This window comes from Papilio xuthus, unplaced genomic scaffold, assembly GCF_000836235.2.
Source record: "Papilio xuthus unplaced genomic scaffold, Pxut_1.1 DF826159.1, whole genome shotgun sequence".
Taxonomy (NCBI): Eukaryota; Metazoa; Arthropoda; class Insecta; order Lepidoptera; family Papilionidae; genus Papilio; species Papilio xuthus.
The window spans coordinates 1339338-1359924 of record NW_013532490.1 but is presented as its reverse complement, the minus strand read 5'-3'; the positions used below and the strand labels follow the sequence as shown (position 1 = coordinate 1359924).

The window sequence follows — 20587 nt, the reverse complement described above, 5'->3', positions numbered from 1 at the left end:
AATTTATAAAATAATCTCGAACTCGAATCGAATGCACGATTGATCATTAAATTTAGTTCAAATAGTAGGGGCGAGATTTTTTAATGTTTTTGTTTGGGGGGTCGTAAGCTTGTTAAATGATTTTATGCGGCGCTAGTCACATCCCGATTGAACTTTTGTTAAGTGGACGATTAACTGAAATTGTGTCTAGACGGCGAAAAAATTGAGTCAGCCTGCACTGAAAAAAAAATTACGAGGAGATATTAATCTGAATATTGTCTACGAAGCGAGTAAATGTACATTATGTGAAAAAAATAAGAGGGGGAAAAATATAAAATGAGTTATTCTCTACGAAAAATTAATTTTATATTCTTTAGGTACAGACAACAGTTTTCAAAGCTAATAAAATTAGTAGTGTCATTTTTTTAAGATAAAAAATCAGGTTTACGGACAGTTAAGAATTCAACAGTTAATTTCTTATGTATGTACCTATATATTTATGTACTAAGTATGCTGAATATATTAGTACGTACTGTGTATTATATTCAAATTCACCCTTTATAATTATTTTGTCCAAAAGTCCGTAATGTCTGACGCCGTCCGTTTTAATTATTTAACATCGGGTGCGTTGAGTTCTCATGTGCGGTTTGACGTCATACATCAAATAAAATAGAATTTCTATTTTTGGACTATACTTACGTAATCTGTACTTCAGACTTTTTTTATTAATGACTTATTAAGTAGCCTATGTGTTCTACATTACTATATTCTGCATGTATGCCAAATTTCATCAAGATCTGTTGAGCCGTTCTGGAGATACTTTTAAACAAACATCCACCCATCCATCCATCTAAACATTCACATATATTATAATAGTAAGATTAACTTGAGTATATATAGCTGAGTACAGTTCAGATTGATTTTGTTAACTTAAATATTAATTATTGATTTAAATTTCTACTTCAGATAATAACTATGTATCGTATGTTTGTATATAAGACAACTATGTACATATGATTTATATGCCCTCTTGTATGGACACATAAGTACTTACGACACTCAATAACAGTCGTTGACCGTCTGACATTGCATCCCTTTTAAGATTTTTTTTTAAAATACTTAGATAAAACACTTAACTCAATTTACTATACGATTAGTGTCCCTATTGAAAAGGAATACCTTCGTGAAAAATACGTTAATTTAACGTTATTCAATTACTAAAAGGTTTGGTACATATTTTTTGGTAATGCTTTTTATGAAATTGAAAATAAGAGTAGAATTAAAAAAAAAGATTTAGGTATAAATATAAACATAATACCTATAACCCTGAGTAGGGTATGGCATGATCCTGGCACAACACATATCTTACTTATATAAATACGAATGTTTAGATGGATGGATGTATGTTTGAAGGTATCTCCAAAACGGATGTATAGATCTTGCTGAAATTTGACACAATCTTAGAACATAGTCTGGAAGAACATATAGACAGCTAATTTAGTTTTATTTTTAATTCTTCGCGGACGGAATCAGGCGACAGCTAGTATGCATGTAAATAAAAATGATAATAGAAGGCTGTAATTTCTATACAAATTCTTTTTTATAAGAGAGATGTGCAAACGAGCAGTGGATCGCCTAACAATAGACTACAAGACCAGAGGAACCGCAGATCCATTGTTGGTTTTTAAAAGAGATGAACGATCGTTTCTTGAAGACATCTAAGTCAATATTTGGAAATTTAAAAGAAGATTTAACTTTTATAACCTTTCTGTCTGTATCTAACTACTACTTTATTAAGTACACAAACTAAAAGATAATTCATTTGTTCCCGAGTTGATGTACTCCACTTAAAACTTGTTAACAACCACCCGACAGATGGCGACGTGTGCACGGGGAGAGGTCGCAGGTGCAACTCTAACCAACCACCTAATCCTGCAGGCTGTTATATAACATCAAACACAAAGTGACATGTGGTGCTTGTTTAAATATATTAGTGTCGGTTTACATTGGCAAAACAAACATAAAATTGTCAAAAAAGAAAATTTCAGAGAAAATTATAAATTTGACAATATCTTATCTTATTAATATTATAAATGCGAATGTTTTGATGTATAGATGTTTGTTGGAAGGTATCTCCGGAACGGCTCAACCGATCTTGATGAAATTTAGAATAGACGTAGAAAATAATCTGGAAGAAAACATAGGCTTATTTCAATTCCCTAATAAATCTAATTCTATGGATGATTTAAATTCATGGTACATCACTAAAGAAACAGCAAAATTTTACATATAACAAATAATACACGTCGCGTTATTACGCGCGGAGTCGCGTCGTACACTCGGTCGCGTAAACACCGTCCTACACTGCTCTTAAGTTGATTATTAAGTTATGTGGTGAATAGTGTCTGTCGCAAAAGTGTCGTGATTAATTTAGTAGCTTTATATGTATTTCTTCACTTTAAAACAATTAACGTGTAAATAAATCCTAAAATAAGTTAATAACGATTAACATAATTACGGATTGCACTCGAGACAATTTTCTGCAACTACCTACATAACTTCTCAGCGTTTAATGACTGGTGATGTATTATACAATCAATTGAATCGATTCATTGAAAGTTCATCGGAATATTTCAAGCGAACACAATGTCGTTAAAGTTTCAACGGGCGTGCGTCGGGTGTAAGAATATGAAAGCTAAGTGCGACTGTCCCAGCACTAGTATATCAAAGTCGAGCAATAGTAATATTCTATTGCGTTCTTCTGCTGTGAGTCCTGCTGATAACGTCATCCTATCGCCGGGGGGCTCCAATGACAATGTCACATTACGCAAAAATGCGACAGCGTGTGCGCAAGACCGTGAGCAGGCGGAATACGTCACTGAACGTTCCCTGAGGGAAATTATGAAAAATGAAATGGCAGATATGCTTAAAGTTTTCATCCAGCAACATGTGACGGAACAATTCATAACCGCCACTAACGACTTGTGTAAAAAAATGGAAAAGTTAACTTCGACTTTAGAGAATTTTAACGCGCGAATGAGTAATGTCGAGGAGCGTGTGGCGATTGTTGAGAAACGCCTGGATGCCACTGTTAATCGCGAAGATTCGGCAGCTTTTGCGAATCTTCAAGCAAAATTAAATCAATGTGAACAGGCTTGCATTGCTAATGACTTGGAAATCACTGGTCTACCGGAAGAGAAAAATGAAAGCCCACTTCATTTGACGTCTATCTTAGCCAAAAAACTTGGTGTTACCCTGGATGAACGCGATATCGTCAGTGCTGAGCGAGTGGGTCGGAAAACTATCGTAGCTGAGTATGAGCGGGGTAAAGAAGAAGATGCAACAGCAGCGCGACCGCGCGCACTTGTTGTCCGGTTGGTGCAGCGCGGCGCTCGCGACGAGCTGCTACGCGCTGCGCGGGTGCGGCGCGGCTTCGACTCTGCTGGCATCGTGCCGGCCGCCGCCCCGCGCCGCGTCTACGTTAACGAGCGGCTAACGCGCCTCAATAAACAGCTGTTCTACAGGGCACGCGAGGAATCTCGTCGCCTAAAATGGAAATTTGCGTGGACCAAGAATGGCACAATTTTTGTCAGACGTGATTACACCCAAACGGCAATAAGGATTCGCGACCATGTAGACATCGTGAGGGTTTTTAGTGATATCACAGTTAGCCCCATTTAGAAATCTTTACATATTTCCTTCTCAGCATAGCTCGTTTAATTCGGTATTTTTAGATTATATATTATTGTTTGTAATTTATCTAATTAAGGACAGAAGCGATTTATTTTATATTTATTACTTATCCAAAGTCTACTATAATATACCTTTAAAGTTTTCGTTATATGCCACTGGATTGTCATACTTAGATGACTTTTGTAAATTTTTTAATGTTATGTCACTTCTCAATACACAATTTATTACAATTGTTAAGTCGTTAAAAACTAATTTAATTGTTAAAAAAATGGTTTCATCAATTTTTTGTACCTTACTGCTCTTAACCACACTGCCGCGCAATTACTTGGTATGGTTGATATTATATTTCGTTATCATTTGCTTAGAAAGCATATACATTGAATGGTATCATGAAAATAGTGTAAAAACTTGTGTTATATTTGTCCCACCTACATTCAAGACTACAAATTTAAATTTGAAAACGAATCTAGAAGAGTTAAAACATAGTTTAGTTACTGTCTCCTTGAACTCGGGATTACAAAACTTTATCTATAAATGCACTAGAATACTAGGAAAACCTAAATGTTATTTACGTAACAATATATTTTTATCGCGTATCCTACATGGCTATGGCTATCTTTAACAACTCTTTTTTGAGATTAGGCCTATTAAACATTAGGTCTATAAACACTGGACAAGATGAACTAACAGCAACGCTTCTTAACTACTCGCCTGATATCGTAGCCCTCAACGAAACCTGGCTCAAACCGGGTGTGGAGGCTGCGGCACCCGCGATCCCGAGTTACAAATTCTTACACAAGGCAAGGCAAGGGAAAAAAGGTGGAGGTGTGGGCTTCTATGTTCGACAAGGAATCACTTCTAAGGTACAAAAACATCCTACATCTAAACTTGAACAATTCTGGCTTGAAGTTCAATTGCAGGGCTCCAGTTTGGCCGTTGGCACTGCCTATAGACCGGAGTCGGTGGGAGTTCAAGACGCTCTAGACGCCCTCAGTGAGTCTATCAACTCCTTGGCAAGATGTGACCTTACATGTGTTTTAGGCGATATTAATATAGACATGGCAAGTCCGAAAAATCCAAAAGCGCAAGAACTCTTACACTTCTGCCATCAGCATAACCTCGAACAACTAGTTAAGGAACCCACGCGAATCACGCAGCACTCAGGGACCATTCTAGATCTCGTTCTCACTGACAACGCGTCGAAGTGCCGAAATGTGCAAATTATTCATAACTACTGTCTAAGTGATCATGCTTTGGTCATTGTAGACTTTGACATAAGAAAGACCAAGTTTAAAAAAGAAATTAAATATAGGCGCCCATTACTACATATAAATTTTGACTCTTTTAATGCTGATTTAAACCGCTTACCATGGGACTCCATCGGTGACCTGCAAGATGTCAACCAAATGGTCAAAACATTTAATAGTTATATGCTTCTACTGTTTGATATCCACGCTCCAATTCGTAAAATAATCTGCGGGGTTAAGCCGAAACCGTGGATAACAAATATGATAAGATTCATGATGAGGCTGCGAGACCAAGCATTACAGCGAGCACTAAAAGTGAAAAAAGAGAGCGCCAAAGACTACTATCGTAATCTTAGGAACTTAGTGACCGCCTCGATAGAACGCGAGCGAAGAGCCTATTTTAATAGCTTCATTAACAACAACTTAAAGGACTCGGCTACGCTTTGGAGAAATATTAAAAAAATCACCCAGGTAAACAGCACCAAGACCAACACGATTCCTGATCATTTAAGCGACCCAGATAAAATTAACGATCATTTCCTTAATCTACCACCTTGTCCTGGGACAATTCTCGACGCAAGAAGTATGAACCTGATTGATGTATCAGAACACGATGAGTTAAACTTAAAACCAGTCTCAGAGGAGGAAGTAAAAAATACTATCTACAATATAAAAACTAAGGCAGCGGGACACGATGATTTAAGCATCGACATGATAAAGTTGACATTGAAAGTCACACTACCTATAATAACTAAGATGGTGAATAAGTCTATTGAAACCAGCACATTCCCCTCTAGCTGGAAGAAAGCGCTAGTTAAACCTATCCAAAAAAAAGTACAGTGGTCGACCTAAAAGATCTACGCCCGATTTCAATCTTACCGGTATTATCGAAAGTACTAGAGAAAGTGGTGCTGGTGCAAGTTCTAAAGTACCTAGAGAACAAGAATATAACGCCAAAGCTTCAATCAGGCTTTCGCAAAGCCCATGGCACTGAAACGGCACTCTTAAAAGTTACAGACGATCTGACGGAGGCATCGGATATGGGGCTTAGCTCCATTATGGTGCTACTAGACTATTCGCGAGCATTTGACTGTTTGGAGCCGAAATTGCTTCTATCTAAACTGCAGCATTATCGTTTCTCAAAAAACACATGTCAATGGTTTCACTCATTTCTTAACGGCAGAGAACAATCCGTTATAGTTGAAAGCAAAGATGGTCTTAAGAGATCTTCCACTTCTAAATTCATCCTACGCGGTGTACCTCAAGGTTCGCTGTTAAGTCCAACTCTCTTTACAATTTTTACAGCTGATTTACCTACACAAATAAAACACTGCAAGTACCACCTTTACGCTGACGACACTCAACTGTATTACTCCTTCGACAGCAAAAAGACAGAAGAAGCCGCTGCCAAAATCAATGAGGACCTAAGGAACGTTTACTCATGGTCTCAAAAAAATTCTTTACTTCTTAACCCAAATAAGTCTCAGATGGTATTCTTTGGGACCAAAAACCAAATAAAAAAAGCGGAAGTCTTAGAAACGCAAATAAACATCAATAATGTACCAATTCATAGAGTGGCATGTGCACGTAATTTGGGTCTAATGATGGACGAGGAACAGAAGTATGCTGAACATATTGGCAACAAAATTAAGGCAGCTTTTTTCAAGTTAAAAACCCTATATAAAATAAAACCATATATAAACGAAGAACTAAGATCACTACTCTGTGAGTCCTTGGTACTGTCTCAACTCAATTACAGCAGCGTAATCTACGGCCCTAGACTAAATAACACAGCTGTAAGGGCTATACAAAGAGTGCAAAATGCAAGTGTTCGGTTTTGCTACAATGTGCCAAGAAGGGAATATATCACCCCATATCTGAACAGGAAAGGCATACTAAACATGGAAGCAAGAAGAGAGCTGCATTTTGCCTGTACTGTACACAAGGTGATCTGGACTAAGAATCCAGAATATTTATTTGAAAAACTTGTTTGGATAAAGGATTTCCCGCACAGAAGCCGCCATGCAACATCGAATTTGTTGAAAATACCTAAACATAAATCGGCAAGATTTCAGGGATGTTTTAAATTTGCTGCAGCAAGAATCTGGAATGATCTCCCTCCCCCCCTTAGGAACAAAATGAACATCTACAGCTTTAAACGAAAATATAAATTGGCGCTGCTGAAGCGTCAACTTGCTGCAGAAAATATAAAACTTTCCTACTGGAAACACCTTAGTCTGAAAGAGTATTTGTAATTCATAAATAAAGATAACATCCAGTACATACATATTGTACTAAGCACATAGGTTCGTTAACACAAACACCACTCATTACCACACGCATACATAAACCCAGACTCACATACACTCACACACTAACACACACACACACATAAACACACACACACTCACGCACACACACACGCTCACACATCGGAAAGCTGGTGCTTGCTAAAAGGAAAAAACTACCTACATATAAACAAGAGTAATAGGATCATTATTGGTTGAAATATTATATACTGTTCTTACTTAACAGTTTCATTTTCTTAAATTGTGTCTTTTGATTTTCTGTTCGAATATGTTAAACGCATTAAGTATTAAGTAATAATTTGTTAGTTTCTGATTTTTAACTTTATGAATAGTGTACAGCGACCATCTACTATCTATTCCCCCTTTTTCATCTTGGGAAGGGGGGGTGGCTGAAAACCAGCTCGACACTGGAATTTGACCTGTGTTGGCAAAGCTGAGCCATCCCCTTTTGCCAGCACTATCTCTGTATAACAGTGTGATGTATAATTTTATTCAGTTTTTTTTTTTATGGCAATAAAGTTTTTATTATTATTATTATTATTATTAATATGTCGATTCCCATAAAAAAGGTAAAGCACTAAAAGCAAAAGGTTTTCGATGATTTGTCAAAACAGAATTATAACCATTTTATTATCAGAAAAGCACTTAAAAAGTAAGATGTCTTAGTTAGCATTTTCATATGAAATTGTGAAAATCCCATTCCAAGTGATTTTTTCCAATTTACTCCGAAGAACGTGTAATAAAACGGTTACGAAAAGGTTAGCTGAATGGATTATCACGGAAAAGTTGCTTTATAAAGTGATATTGCGTCAGAAAAATCAATTTCTGGTCTTTAAAGCACATTCACACGAGCGTTTTTTAACTCCAAGTTGGCGACTCTTAAGCGACGAAGACTTTATTCACTCTTGTTCTTTTATTCCAGCGATCTAAATGGAATCTGCGCGATTAAAATTGTCACGATTTAAAAGCGCTGCTATATGAATAGATAAAGATATGTATTTGTTCAATATAAACGCTTTTTTAACGCGCGATTAAAAAGACGCCCCTGTGAATTTGGGTTTAGCATTATATTTGGGATTTGAAATTTGTTATTTTGGTTGTTTTATAAATAGGAAAATTTGTATAGTGTTTGAGGTGAATACTACGACTATGTCGTTTTAGATTTGAAAAAGAGGAAACTTTTTTTTTGTTACGTAATTTATGTTCACTTTTCAAAAATTTAAACATTTTTCTAAGTTAAGCTAACTTTTACAACAAGTTTAATAATTTCTGCGAATTATTTTCTAGCTTAAATCAAGGTTATATATAATATTGATAGAAAACACTTACTACCAGATGGAGGGCGAAACAAAAATTACGCTGTTAGGAAAATACGTTTTTTTCCAAACAGTTAGGTAAAACTTTCAGTCAGGGCAAGTTGAAGAAATCGCGCGTAAAATAAAACCATTTGTTTTGATTTACAATTTGTCTTTTGACGCGCAAAAGAAAAGCTGAAAACGTTCAAGTTGATTTTAGGCCTGTCAAAATAGGGTTGCCACACGATATAAAATAATCCACAGCAATAAATGTAATTCCAATATAATAATTTTAATGCACATCAAAAATATCGTTAAAACAAAAGCCATTAAATATGAAAATAAATATGTACAGAATTATTAACGGCCAGTAGTTTTATCGGAACAAAAAGGATTCGAGGAAAATAATACTTGTATTCGATCATTTTAATTTGTTCCATACGTTCGAAACACAATACATTGACCGCTGCGGTCGCGGAGTTTGATGGAGTACTCCATTTAAAACCACGTATCAGCGAACGGTTTATAAATTGGTATCGTACAAATGAATATATTCTATACATGTGTCCTCATACATTATCATAATAAGTAATATTTAAACAAAGAATTCTCTTTCTAATAACTGTTTATAATAACTTATTAAAGTGCGTCAGTGGCTCAGTGGTCAAGCACTTGACTCGCAATCTGCAGGTCCTGGGTTCGAATCCCGCCATGTACCAATGTGTTTTTCGAATTACGATTTACATATGTACTTATTCAACGTTCTTACGGTGAAGGATATCATCTTGATGCAACCTGCACATATCTGAGAAGAAATTCAAAAATATGTGTTAAGTCAAACCGCACTTGGCCAGCGTGGTTGACTATGGCCTGGTCACCCCTAACTTGGTGTAGGCTCTGAGCCCCTCGGTGGGACGTATAGTGAGCTGATGATGATGAACTTATTAAAACTTTATATAAGACATTACCTTACTAAACACACTTTGTCTATCTCACCATGGGCTTCTGAGACCAAAATCCCCGTTTAAAACAAATTGTTATCCCTATTTTGTAAAGATGAAAGACAGTGATGACGATATATTATATAGACATGTTTTCAGAAACCCACGATAGGTATTTGACATTTCATTAAAGATAGGTTGAATAAACTCGGTCATAAAGCTGTTCGATTTTTGAAAATAGGAAAATAATAGTAACAAAAACACTCCTCGATAATTCCATGAGTGTAAAAAGCATGGTTACCATAGTGTAAAAGGTAATATGTGGATTATTTAATTTAATTGATTTAGTGAGAGCTTTGGGGGGGTATAGGGGGAGGGATGTGGGGGGGAGACACGTGCTGCTTCCGAAGCTCTGCTGTTAATTAAAACACGGACATATCCAATTTTTGTATACGATACGCTGCCGATGACATATCGAGCGTAAAATTATCTGCAACCCTTAAAACCTGTTGATCGCAAATGAATTATTTTAACAGTGTAGCCTTTTAGTAGTAAAAAAAAGTTTTTTTTATCTCAATATGATGAGTCTTATTAGCCTTACAATTAACCTTACTCACTTATTGTTAACCTTACTAATAAATTTTAAATATAAACGTTATTTAAATTTAAATTTGGTGATATAATCATAAATTCAGCTTACACAATAGTTAAGGGCTAATTTAATCGTTATAATAATGTTATTACGACGTTCTTAAATCTACATCCTATAACATTTTCTTTTGATTTATAAAAATCACGTCCAAATACGTGAGAATAAGGTTTTTTTATCTGCGAACACGTCACAGCTGCGCTATTGTTGAGGGTTCGCAGCATCAATAAGTCATCCTGAGAAAGGTCCGTAAAGAAGCTTTTACAATGACCTCACGAATAATGTTGACCCTTATACAAAATGTTTATAAAGATAAAGTGATATTTAGATTGTTCACTTCCCTTGGAAAATTATCAAATACTTGTAACGAATATCCATATACAAAAACTGAAATCATTTTTCCATTTGCAAGGCTATAAAAAAAGCAAATCAGGAAGAGAGGCTGAATAGAGCAAGTCAAACAGTTGTCTACGGCTAGTTATATAAATAGCAGTAACCCACGACTCCGTTCGCAAGGAATTAAAAACATAATTAGTAGCCTATGTGTTCTTCCAGACTATGTTCTATATGTATGCCAAATTTCATCATAATCATTTGAACCGTTGCGGAGATACCTTCATACATTTATCCATCCATCTAAATATTCGCTAAATATACGCTATGTATAACAGAACAAATAAATATGATGTAAATATGTGATATACAATATTATATTCTATATAACAGTCTTTCCCACAGTGGGCGATACCCCTTGTGGGCGCTGCAGGTCTCAAGTTGCGGGTAAGAGTTTCGTTTAGAATTCTTCGTTAATATACATATATAGGTAACAATAATTAATTAATTTAATTTGAAGTTAAGTGGTTTTTAAATATGTGAAAATATGGGGGGCGTTAAAAAAATATTTATTGTCAAAGTGGGCAGTAGACAAAATAAGTTTGGGAAACCTTAGTAGTTGCAATGTTTAAATTCCTCTCAGAAATAAAAACTAATGGCCTACATCAATGTTATTATCTTACTATAAGCTAGACTAGTGTGTGGCCCCTTTATCTGCGGCGTATGTTTATTTATAGGGCATTAGAAAAGACGAATTCACGTTCACCGAGTCCCCTTTTGTGGGTCAGACGTTTTAGCAATGGTTCCGACTATACAGTTTGTAGAGTTAAAATGCCGATAAATGTTATTATTGCTTAACGATATGAGTTAAAAACCATTAATTCATGGAAATACATGCTGTTGTTTTTTTCTCTGGTTTATGTTTTTTAACATAATTTTAAAAATAATTTTTAGTGCAAATCTGTGGACGAATAAATAAAATAACAGCCAAATATTTGTATTTTAAGACCGTAATTTATACTCTTCTCTTACTAATATTATAAATGCGAATGTTTAGATGGATGGATGTTTGTTTGAAGGTATCTCCGGAACGGTTGAACAGATCTTTATGAAATTTGGCACAGATGTAGAATATAGTCTGTAAGAACACATAGGGTACTTATTAAGTGTTTTTTAACTCCACGCGGACGGAGACGCGGGCGACAGCTAGTCTTAAGTTAAAAATGAAATCGACCCATTTCTTACGAAGTTACTACTGGCAGTGATAATAAAAATAGCATTAAAATAATTAAGATAATAGCAGTAGGGCAATAAATTGTCATCCTTTATGTTTACTCTATGGCTAGAGCTTACATGAAGCAATATCTGTTGTCGGTTAATTACCTGACCCCAACTGGCTCATAGTGACGTCATAAATAAATCCGCTTACAACTCTCCAGGGCTGACGGCTTTTGTGGCCAATATACTTCTAGAATATTCTAAATAACGCATAACTATAACATGGGACAACCCTAATAGCATTTAATTTATTTTTTCTTCAGAGATGGTAAGCATAATCATAGTATGTACATTTATAGCCAATAGCTTAACGCCTAAGGGTATGGATTGCCGATCGCGTGGTTGAGTTCGAATCCCGTCGTTCGATTATTGTCGTAAACCATATCCTTTCATAAGCTTAGAGCTTACTTGGAATGGTACAAGAAATATTAGTAAATTAACAAAAATCTATGCATTTTAATAAAAAAAACATATGAGGCGATGATGTTTACTAAAAAAAAATCTAATATATCTTTCTTACTTCTTACAAATATTATAAATGCGAATGTTTAGACGAATGGATGTTTGTTTGTAGGTTTCTCCGGAACGGCTGAACGGATTCCGCTAGAATTTGGCATAGATGTAGAACATAGTCTGGTATAACACATAGGTTACTTATTAAGTTTGTTCTTAATTACGCGCGGACGGATTCGCAGGCTACAGCTAGTTTTTAATAATAAAAAATCTTACAAACGTCTGTGTGAAACGATCCTTACATTATTCCAATTAATATTAGACAAAGAGTGATTCCGTCAAGCTAAATAATTTAATTTAAACAATAATTTATTCGGCGAATAAGCAGTAATTAGTCTGCGGCTTTGATAAATTTAATCAAAATTTATAAATTAATATATATATAAGTTTATTATAATGTCTCACGAAAGTTTGAACAATTCACAGTTGTGATAAATGTAAACATATTGTCATCCCTTTCTATGTGTATAACATAACAGAAACAACTATATGTAACAAATAGCTGTCGCCCGACTCCGTCTGGAACTAAAAAAAACTTAATTAGTAGCCTATGTATTCTTCCAGACTATATTCTACATTTTCTTTCAGTGGGATCCATTCAGCCGTTCTGGAGAAACATTCAAACAAACATCCATCCATCCAACCGTTTAATATTAGTAAGAAGTAAGTTTACTATATTTTAAAACAACACAACACATACAAAAGTACAAAACAAAGAGTACAAAACTTTAATTTTTTGCCGTCTCACTCAGATGTCAAACAATCAGTATGAGTCAGCTCAGTGTAGGTTTAATGTGATAAAACTTACCGTGGGTTTCCGAGACTAAAATCCTCGTTTAAAATATATTGCTTTCTTTGTTTTGTCAAAGGTAATGACAGGCATGACGATATATTTTTTACAGAGTTTTTGGTCTCAGAAACCTACGGTTAGTAATGCATTAATAGCAAATTACTTATGAGTCAATTAAGAAAATATTGCATTTTTTTATAACATTTTTCCCACAACGCCAATTTAACGTTTACTATTTTCCTTGTAAAAACTATCGGGTAAGAGAATTTATTACTGTTTTATTATGCATAAGAGACGACGATGCTTAATTTCTATGTTAATTAAAATGTAAAATTTTACAACTTAATAACTTTAACTATGGAATGCATAAAAGTGGAGCTTTTTCAATATAAAATAACTTCCTTATTTTGTCAACAACTAACCATTAGTTTCTGAAACCAATCTCTGTATAAAAGATATCGTCATCCTTGTCATTATCTTTGACAAAATAGAGATACGTTTTAAACGGGGATTTTGGTCACAAAAACCCACAATTAATAACGTTATAATTTCCAAAATGTAATTTATCTTAACGTAGGACTACCGCGACACAAAATAAAATAATATCAACAACCTAGAAACAATTCTTACTACTACAAGTTACGCTGTCGAATTCTGCGGATGTGTTTTTTTATTCATAAAAGACAATGGGTAACCAGTAATTGAGTACACAGGCTGTTTTTAAGCCAGTATAGAAAAAAATGTTAAGTATCTAACAAAAGAAAAAAGTTATAAAGTAAATTAAAAAGAAATTAAACGGATTTTTTTTATATTATAAGGTGTCAAACGAGTGAGCGGCCACCTGAAATCGCTGAAATAGCGAAGTGACCGTTGCCCATAGACATACGCAATTGCATATGCGTTGCCTACCTTTAATCGACGGAGGAGAGGATGCACAGATATAAAAAGGAATCAATCACTATTGTAATCTAGCATCTAAGACTACGTACCCAGAGTCTGTAGAGGTCGTTTATTCTCCTAAAAAAGGATCAAAACAAATTAAGAATCTCTTCCTTTTTGATATCGTATAAAAATATGATATTTTCTTTCTTTACAATCAATCCAATTTACAGTTCTTGTATAGTTAACTTCTATGTTATTAACTGCTATTTAAAACAGTACCTTTATAAACTTAGTTCCCAGATAAAGTTTCCGTACGAAATAAGTTTTGCACATCGCGGAGTAAATTGAATAACTGATAACCATAAAGTGGCCAGTACGAATCTGACAAACTCTTAACTTTGTCTCATCTACCAAATCTATAATTTACACTTTCCTTATTTAGTTTATAACAAAATAGATAAAGATTCAGTTCTAGAAATTCACAAAATGGCCTATAACGATTCACATCTGGTCACTTTTTACAAAACGAAAAGCTAAAAAAAACCTAATAATAGCCTATGTATTCTTCCACATTACGTTCTACATCTATGCTAAATTTAGCGAGAACAATGCAGCCGTTCTGGAGATATCTTCTAACAAACATCCATCCATGTAAACATTCGCATTTATAATTAAAATATACAGTAGTGTAGTAGGATCTTAATTAGTATATACGTCCCATAGTTGTTAATGGTCATTAAAATGGATGTTTAGTGTACATTTCTATCTAAATATATTATGGGTTTCCCATAATATGATACGATGCCGTGTTTAATTTAATATGATTGATTCCTAGCGTTTATTTTTAAAATATTGTAATTTTTTCACAGAACCTTACTACCGTTGAATTAAAAGCAAGGTATTCATACCATTTTCTGCCGGAGCTCAGATGGCGACTAATTTCCTGTTTAATCAAATCGGAATAGCGGCGAAGGATTTTATAGTAAGCGAAGGAGACGCGAGAAATAATATCCGATATCGACAATTTGTATTAGCTAATGGAATTTGAAATACAGAGCTACATTTTAAATTTCCGATATTTCTTTATAACCTGAATTCGCTAAAATAGCGAAGCAACTGCTATACACGGACATCTGCAATTTCAGATGCGTTCCCTAGCTTTAATTGGTGGAGGAGGTAACGCACATGAAGAGAACTTTTTCTCTTCCTATGCATTCCTTCCACTTCATCTTTCCATCCTTTCCTTATAAGAGAGGGGCGGGAAGAGATAGAGAGGACTAAAATGAGTCTCGTTCTTCCAAAATTAATTCTAACAGTCTGTAGATGAACCAAACCAATCTCATGGATGTGTCAAAACGTTTTAAAGCTATTGTGGTAGTAGTTACCTATCTGTATGTATAAGTAGGGTAAACAAACAAATTTGAGCGTTGAATTAAACGTTAAACTTTGCTCAAAGAACTGTACTTACTTTAGCGATTTATTTGAGTAATTTTGCAATAAAAATGACTCAAATTACACAGCACCTTAATCTGGAAGAGCGCCGCTAGATGGAGTGCGCAGATACGGGGAGTTATGACCACACGTGCGGTGACATATCGCTGTCGGCGCCACGTGGTCTTTGTTACCAACTTTAATGGAACTTGAGGATATATCTAGTCTGTAGACTTCTTGCTCTTGATAGTATTTTATTTGTGTTATTTATTTTTTCGTAAAATGTACAATTTCAGTCTACAAAAAGGCGAATTTCTTTGATTTTACTCTAAACTCGTAAGTATCTAATTATTGTTTTTCTATCTGAGTTACAAACATATCATATAGTAAGCGAACTAAATGTAAGATTACAGTATTTTGTAGTTTTTGATATGATGTTCAGTTTTATTGCGTCTTTACACGGGTGTCCAATAATGGTTTCGTTTACCCTAACCTTACGAAATTCCTTTCAAAATTATGGGTTCATTATGATGCATTGTCTGTCTCTGAATGAAACTATTTAATTGAATAATTCATTATCAAAATAAGTAATATTGCAAATTAGATTAATCCAATCTTTTAAGACAATACACACTTGCATACTTTAAATGCAAACATATAAAAAGTACCAAACTTTAGGCACACACGGTAATAAGTCAGACAGACGGATTAAACGATCATAAGCCCTTCCCCTCATCCAGACTTATTGTGAAGGGGATAGAAAAAACCCATCGCAATATAAATATCCGGACAAAAGGATGCGAAACAAAAAAATATAGAAAGTTGATCATCGATGCGGTTGTACAATCTCGGAAGACAATGGACTCGCGGCCCACGGGAAAGGATAATAAAGTCTTGGAAACAGTGGGATAACTCCAATCAATATCCCATACTCTCGAGGGAGAGCGGTGCTTCCACGAATACGAGATTGGGAAATATTTGTAAAGCCAGTTCGAATACAAACGACTTTATGTGATATGCTTTTAGCGAGAATTATTCAAATAATTTCGTCAAATATACGTTGAAATTCCGTCACTAAAATGAATAGTTCAACATAGGAATGTATGTTGCTTTGTATGTAGACAGCAAACATCTGCTTTCCCTTATTATTTTTGTTCTTGTCCATTTAATTATAATATAAGTAAATCTTTAGACCTTTTTAATTATATACAGAAACCATGGTAAAAGAAATATTCGTAAAAGAATATTAACCAAGACAACATCGTACTAAAATTATAAATGCCAATGTTTAGATGGATGGATGTTTGAAGGTATCTAACGAACGTCTGAACGGATCTCGATAAAATTTGGCATACATAGTCAGGAAGAAAATATATGCTACTAATTAGTTATTTTCATACTGCGCGGATTGAGTTGCGGACAACCGCTACCAAATGATAAACTACGCCTTTGTTTAACTCCAAGCCATGTTTTTTTTTTTCAGAGAAATATTAAATGACAATATCAACAAATGAGCAAATTCAAATGGTATTCGTAAATCAGGCAATCACAACATAAATCCTACGTATATTACATTGTTGACATTCCGACGTCACATATCTCGCGTGTGTAATTCGCGGCGCGCGTGGCATTCCGCGCCAGGTAACACTTGGTAACGTTAGGTAACGGCAGGTAACAATAACAATTAACATCGCTGAGGTTACGTGCCAATTCCGCGGTCTGTCGCCCTACATATCGGGGACGTGGAATCCGATGTTGTGCTAATTAAATGTACATTAATTTATAGGGATATTTGTAATTAAATAGATTATTTGATGTTAAAGAACTTTAAAATCTAAGTAATCATTAACAATAGGATTATTGTAAAATAGGCTATAAGCGAAGTCGAAAGGGATTGTTAGTTGTAAAAATGTATTAGAGTTTATATAGTACTTAGTAAGAGAAGAGAAGTAAATGTAGAGTATGGACTTCTATTTGGCAAAATCCTGCCACAATTCTCTCGCCCATGGAGCGTCCACCTAAGCGATCTAAGAGCTCGGTGGCTTCCCAATCCGATAACAATAACAAAGTAACAGCCCGAACCGAGGTTCCTAAGGGAGCCCTCGAGACTTGTTACTCTTAAACGAGGTTCAACCTGCGCCCAGCCACCTCAAGCTGTAAATGCCTCTTCAAGGCAAACAGTAACCCCTCAGTCACAAAAAAATTCTCTCGCATACCTACTCTTATATTTTACGTTACTGATAGTTAACAAAATGACAATAGGCAATAAATCATTTTTAAGAGTATTTGTTAACTTGAAAAAGAAGTCGTCACGCGTTACAGAATTAGCTCAAAGGGGCGTGGACATGACATCGTAAATTAATGTAAACAAGTCCTATAACTGATCACAAATTCGTTCGAGGGTGTCAAGTGTCATTGACCTCGAGTTAACGATTCAATAGTATACAGTGAACAAACTATAATTAGTAACTAATAAATAAACGAACACAATTGTAAGAAAAAAAGTAACATTTTTTTATATATCAAAAGGTGGCAAACGAGCGAGCGGCCACCTGACATCACTGAAATAGCGAGTGACCGTTGCCCATAGACATAAGCAATTGCATATGCGTTGCCTACCTTAAATCGACAGAGGAGAGGATGCACAGAAAGAAAATATCTTTCTTTTCCATGCATCCTCTCTTCCGGAAAGTCCACTTCCACTTCCCATCCTTTCCTTATAAGAAAAAGGGTGGGAAGGGAAAGAGGACTAAAGGCATCCGGGACGCACACTCATCAGACGAAACGCGGAATTGCTTCCATTTCACGCCTGTCTTCTGTGTGGTCGTGGTATTTCACCGGGCGAGCCGGGACAATTCGTGCGAAGATGTTAAAGCGGGCTCTACCACTGTTAAATAGACACTGAATTTTTAATTATAATAGACTCTTGGTAACGAAATAAATGTTATCAACAAATTGTTGTGATTTTTGTTTGAAACTAGCTGTCGAACGCGACACCATCAGCACGGAAATAAAAAATTGTCTATGTATTCTTCCAGACTATGTTCTACATCTATGCAAAATTTCATCAAGATCCGTTGAACTGTCCCGGAGATAGCTTCTAACAAACATCTATCTAAGCATTCACATTTATCAATTTAAAATAAGATCAACAACAAAATCAAGAAATTTCGACGTTATAAGGAGTGCGACGTTACATCGAGTGACGTTATACGGAGTTTCTGAACGGGAAATCAACTGTAAGTTTCACAAATTAATTTTGTATTCCAAAAAAAGAATAACTGCTAATAAACTTGAAAAGACATAAATGTATACTTTTTTAGTATCGTTAGTAAACTAAGTTTAGCCCTAGAAGAGACATTATGGTGGTTATTCTAATATTTATTAAAGGCTGTGTACACAAATGTCCACGCTGTGCCTCGCTTATTTAAAGCTAACAGAAACAGTTCAGCGTAATGAGACGGGCCGAGTGCGCGTGACGCGACAACTTTATTATATACCCTTTGGGATTGTTACACACAAAATGATAAGCTTAACTTAAGCAGCAAAGATGTAAAAGAAATTAAATAATTCGGTATACTTGTGAAATTACCGTAATTATGTAGTTAATAGTTCTAGCCGTGGATAGATTGAAGGATAATTTTTTATTTAGTACTCTTATAAAAACCACACTTAATTATAAAGTGAAAATCTTTAAAATCTGTAAAGCTATTATTATTAATGAAGATAATTTATGATCTCGAGACAATTTATAAAAAAGCCTTTGAAGATTTATATCGCACGAGATCGCATTCTACCACTGTACACATATCTAAATTAAAACGCACGTGAACACACGTGGTCACAATATTTACATCCAGGACGTATTCTGCATATTTAGCGCTTATTTTGAAGCTTATAGCTTAATATAGCTTCCCCTAGCGTACAACCGGGGCGTTATGGATTAATCTTTGAAGGACGAATTGACCAGCACTTCAATACATACACGACGACGACATAAAAATATTTATATTCATTATATTTAAGTTTTAATCAACATCAAATAGTCGGTGGAGACGTATAGTGAGCTGATGATGATGATGATGTTAGGAAGAAAATCCGACACTGTGCCGGTATATCGGCGCAACACTAGCCTTATTAAAATGTCAACGTTGATGTCCCCTTACTACATCTGACATTTGACTTGGTAACGAAAGCGCGCCATTCTCGCAATAGTATTCTCACTAATATATACAACTTACTTTTAGCTTTTATCACAGTAAATGAAGATTGAAATATTAAAGATAAAATCACAGTATACCGAAATCTAGATTAAGATATTGTCATTTCCTTTAAAGATGAATAGCCAAGATAACAACGCGGGTTAAGAACAATAGGAATAAAAACTGAAGTTCATTAACCCGAAGACGTTACAGTAACATGAGAATATCGTATTACAAGATTATTGTCCTGACATTAGTTACAATCTCTAATTAGTTAATCCCCGTTATTATAATACACCGTATAATAATACAGCGAACTTCCTAACTTTTTCTATATTTAAAAAGAGATTGAATCGGGTATAGGCTTAGGCTTGATATGGGCCTCCGACTAAAGATTCAGTCTTAGTCAAAATACGTAATAAATGACGGCGCTAATTTACATTAGGTTAGCTATTTAGGCTACAAAAATCATAATGGAATACATCTTACTCCTTACTAATATTAGAAATATGAAAGTTTAGATGGATGGTTGTTAGTAAGAAGGTATATCCAGAACAGCTACAAGATTCTCGCTGAAATTAAGCATAGATGTAGAAGAAAAACACATAGGCTATTTTTTTTTAATTCTTACATAAACTCGAATGAAAAACCTTATATTAAAGATGTTATTTGTTGTAATTATTAAAATTTATTAACTGCTTTCAAAGTCTTAATAAATTAAGACATTAAGTTTTGCGGAATAGTTGGCAAAGCTTTTAACACGCCTCTAAGCAGTTCAATTTAATCAAGCCGTGTTTAGTGCGGCCGTAATGTTGGTAATTCTCTTCCTCGTAAACAATGTAAGTGCCTATTAAGTCTTATTTTTGGTATCTCAGCAGCATATATTCTAATTTTTAGCGTGATCTATATATAAGCTTTAATAACCTAATGGTTAAGGGTACGGATTTCCAAACACGAGGTTGGGGTTTCGAATCCCGCAATTCAACTATTGTAAACCATGTTCTAGCACAAGTATAGAGCTTAGTGAAATGGTTAAAGAAATATT

The 20587-nt window shown here is 34.9% G+C and overlaps 2 protein-coding genes across 2 annotated transcripts; both read left to right on the top strand.

The window, feature by feature from the left end:
• The first annotated feature begins 2642 nt into the window (after window positions 1-2642).
• LOC106123072 (uncharacterized) lies at window positions 2643-3674 on the top strand. Its single transcript, XM_013319207.1, has one exon. It carries the CDS (start codon window positions 2668-2670, stop codon window positions 3658-3660), a length of 993 nt encoding a protein of 330 aa, XP_013174661.1. The 5' UTR covers window positions 2643-2667; the 3' UTR covers window positions 3661-3674.
• A 600-nt stretch (window positions 3675-4274) lies between these two features.
• On the top strand, window positions 4275-5771 carry LOC106123071 (uncharacterized). Its single transcript, XM_013319205.1, has one exon. The coding sequence runs from the start codon at window positions 4275-4277 to the stop codon at window positions 5769-5771; it is 1497 nt and encodes a 498-aa protein (XP_013174659.1).
• Window positions 5772-20587: the final 14816 nt, after the last annotated feature.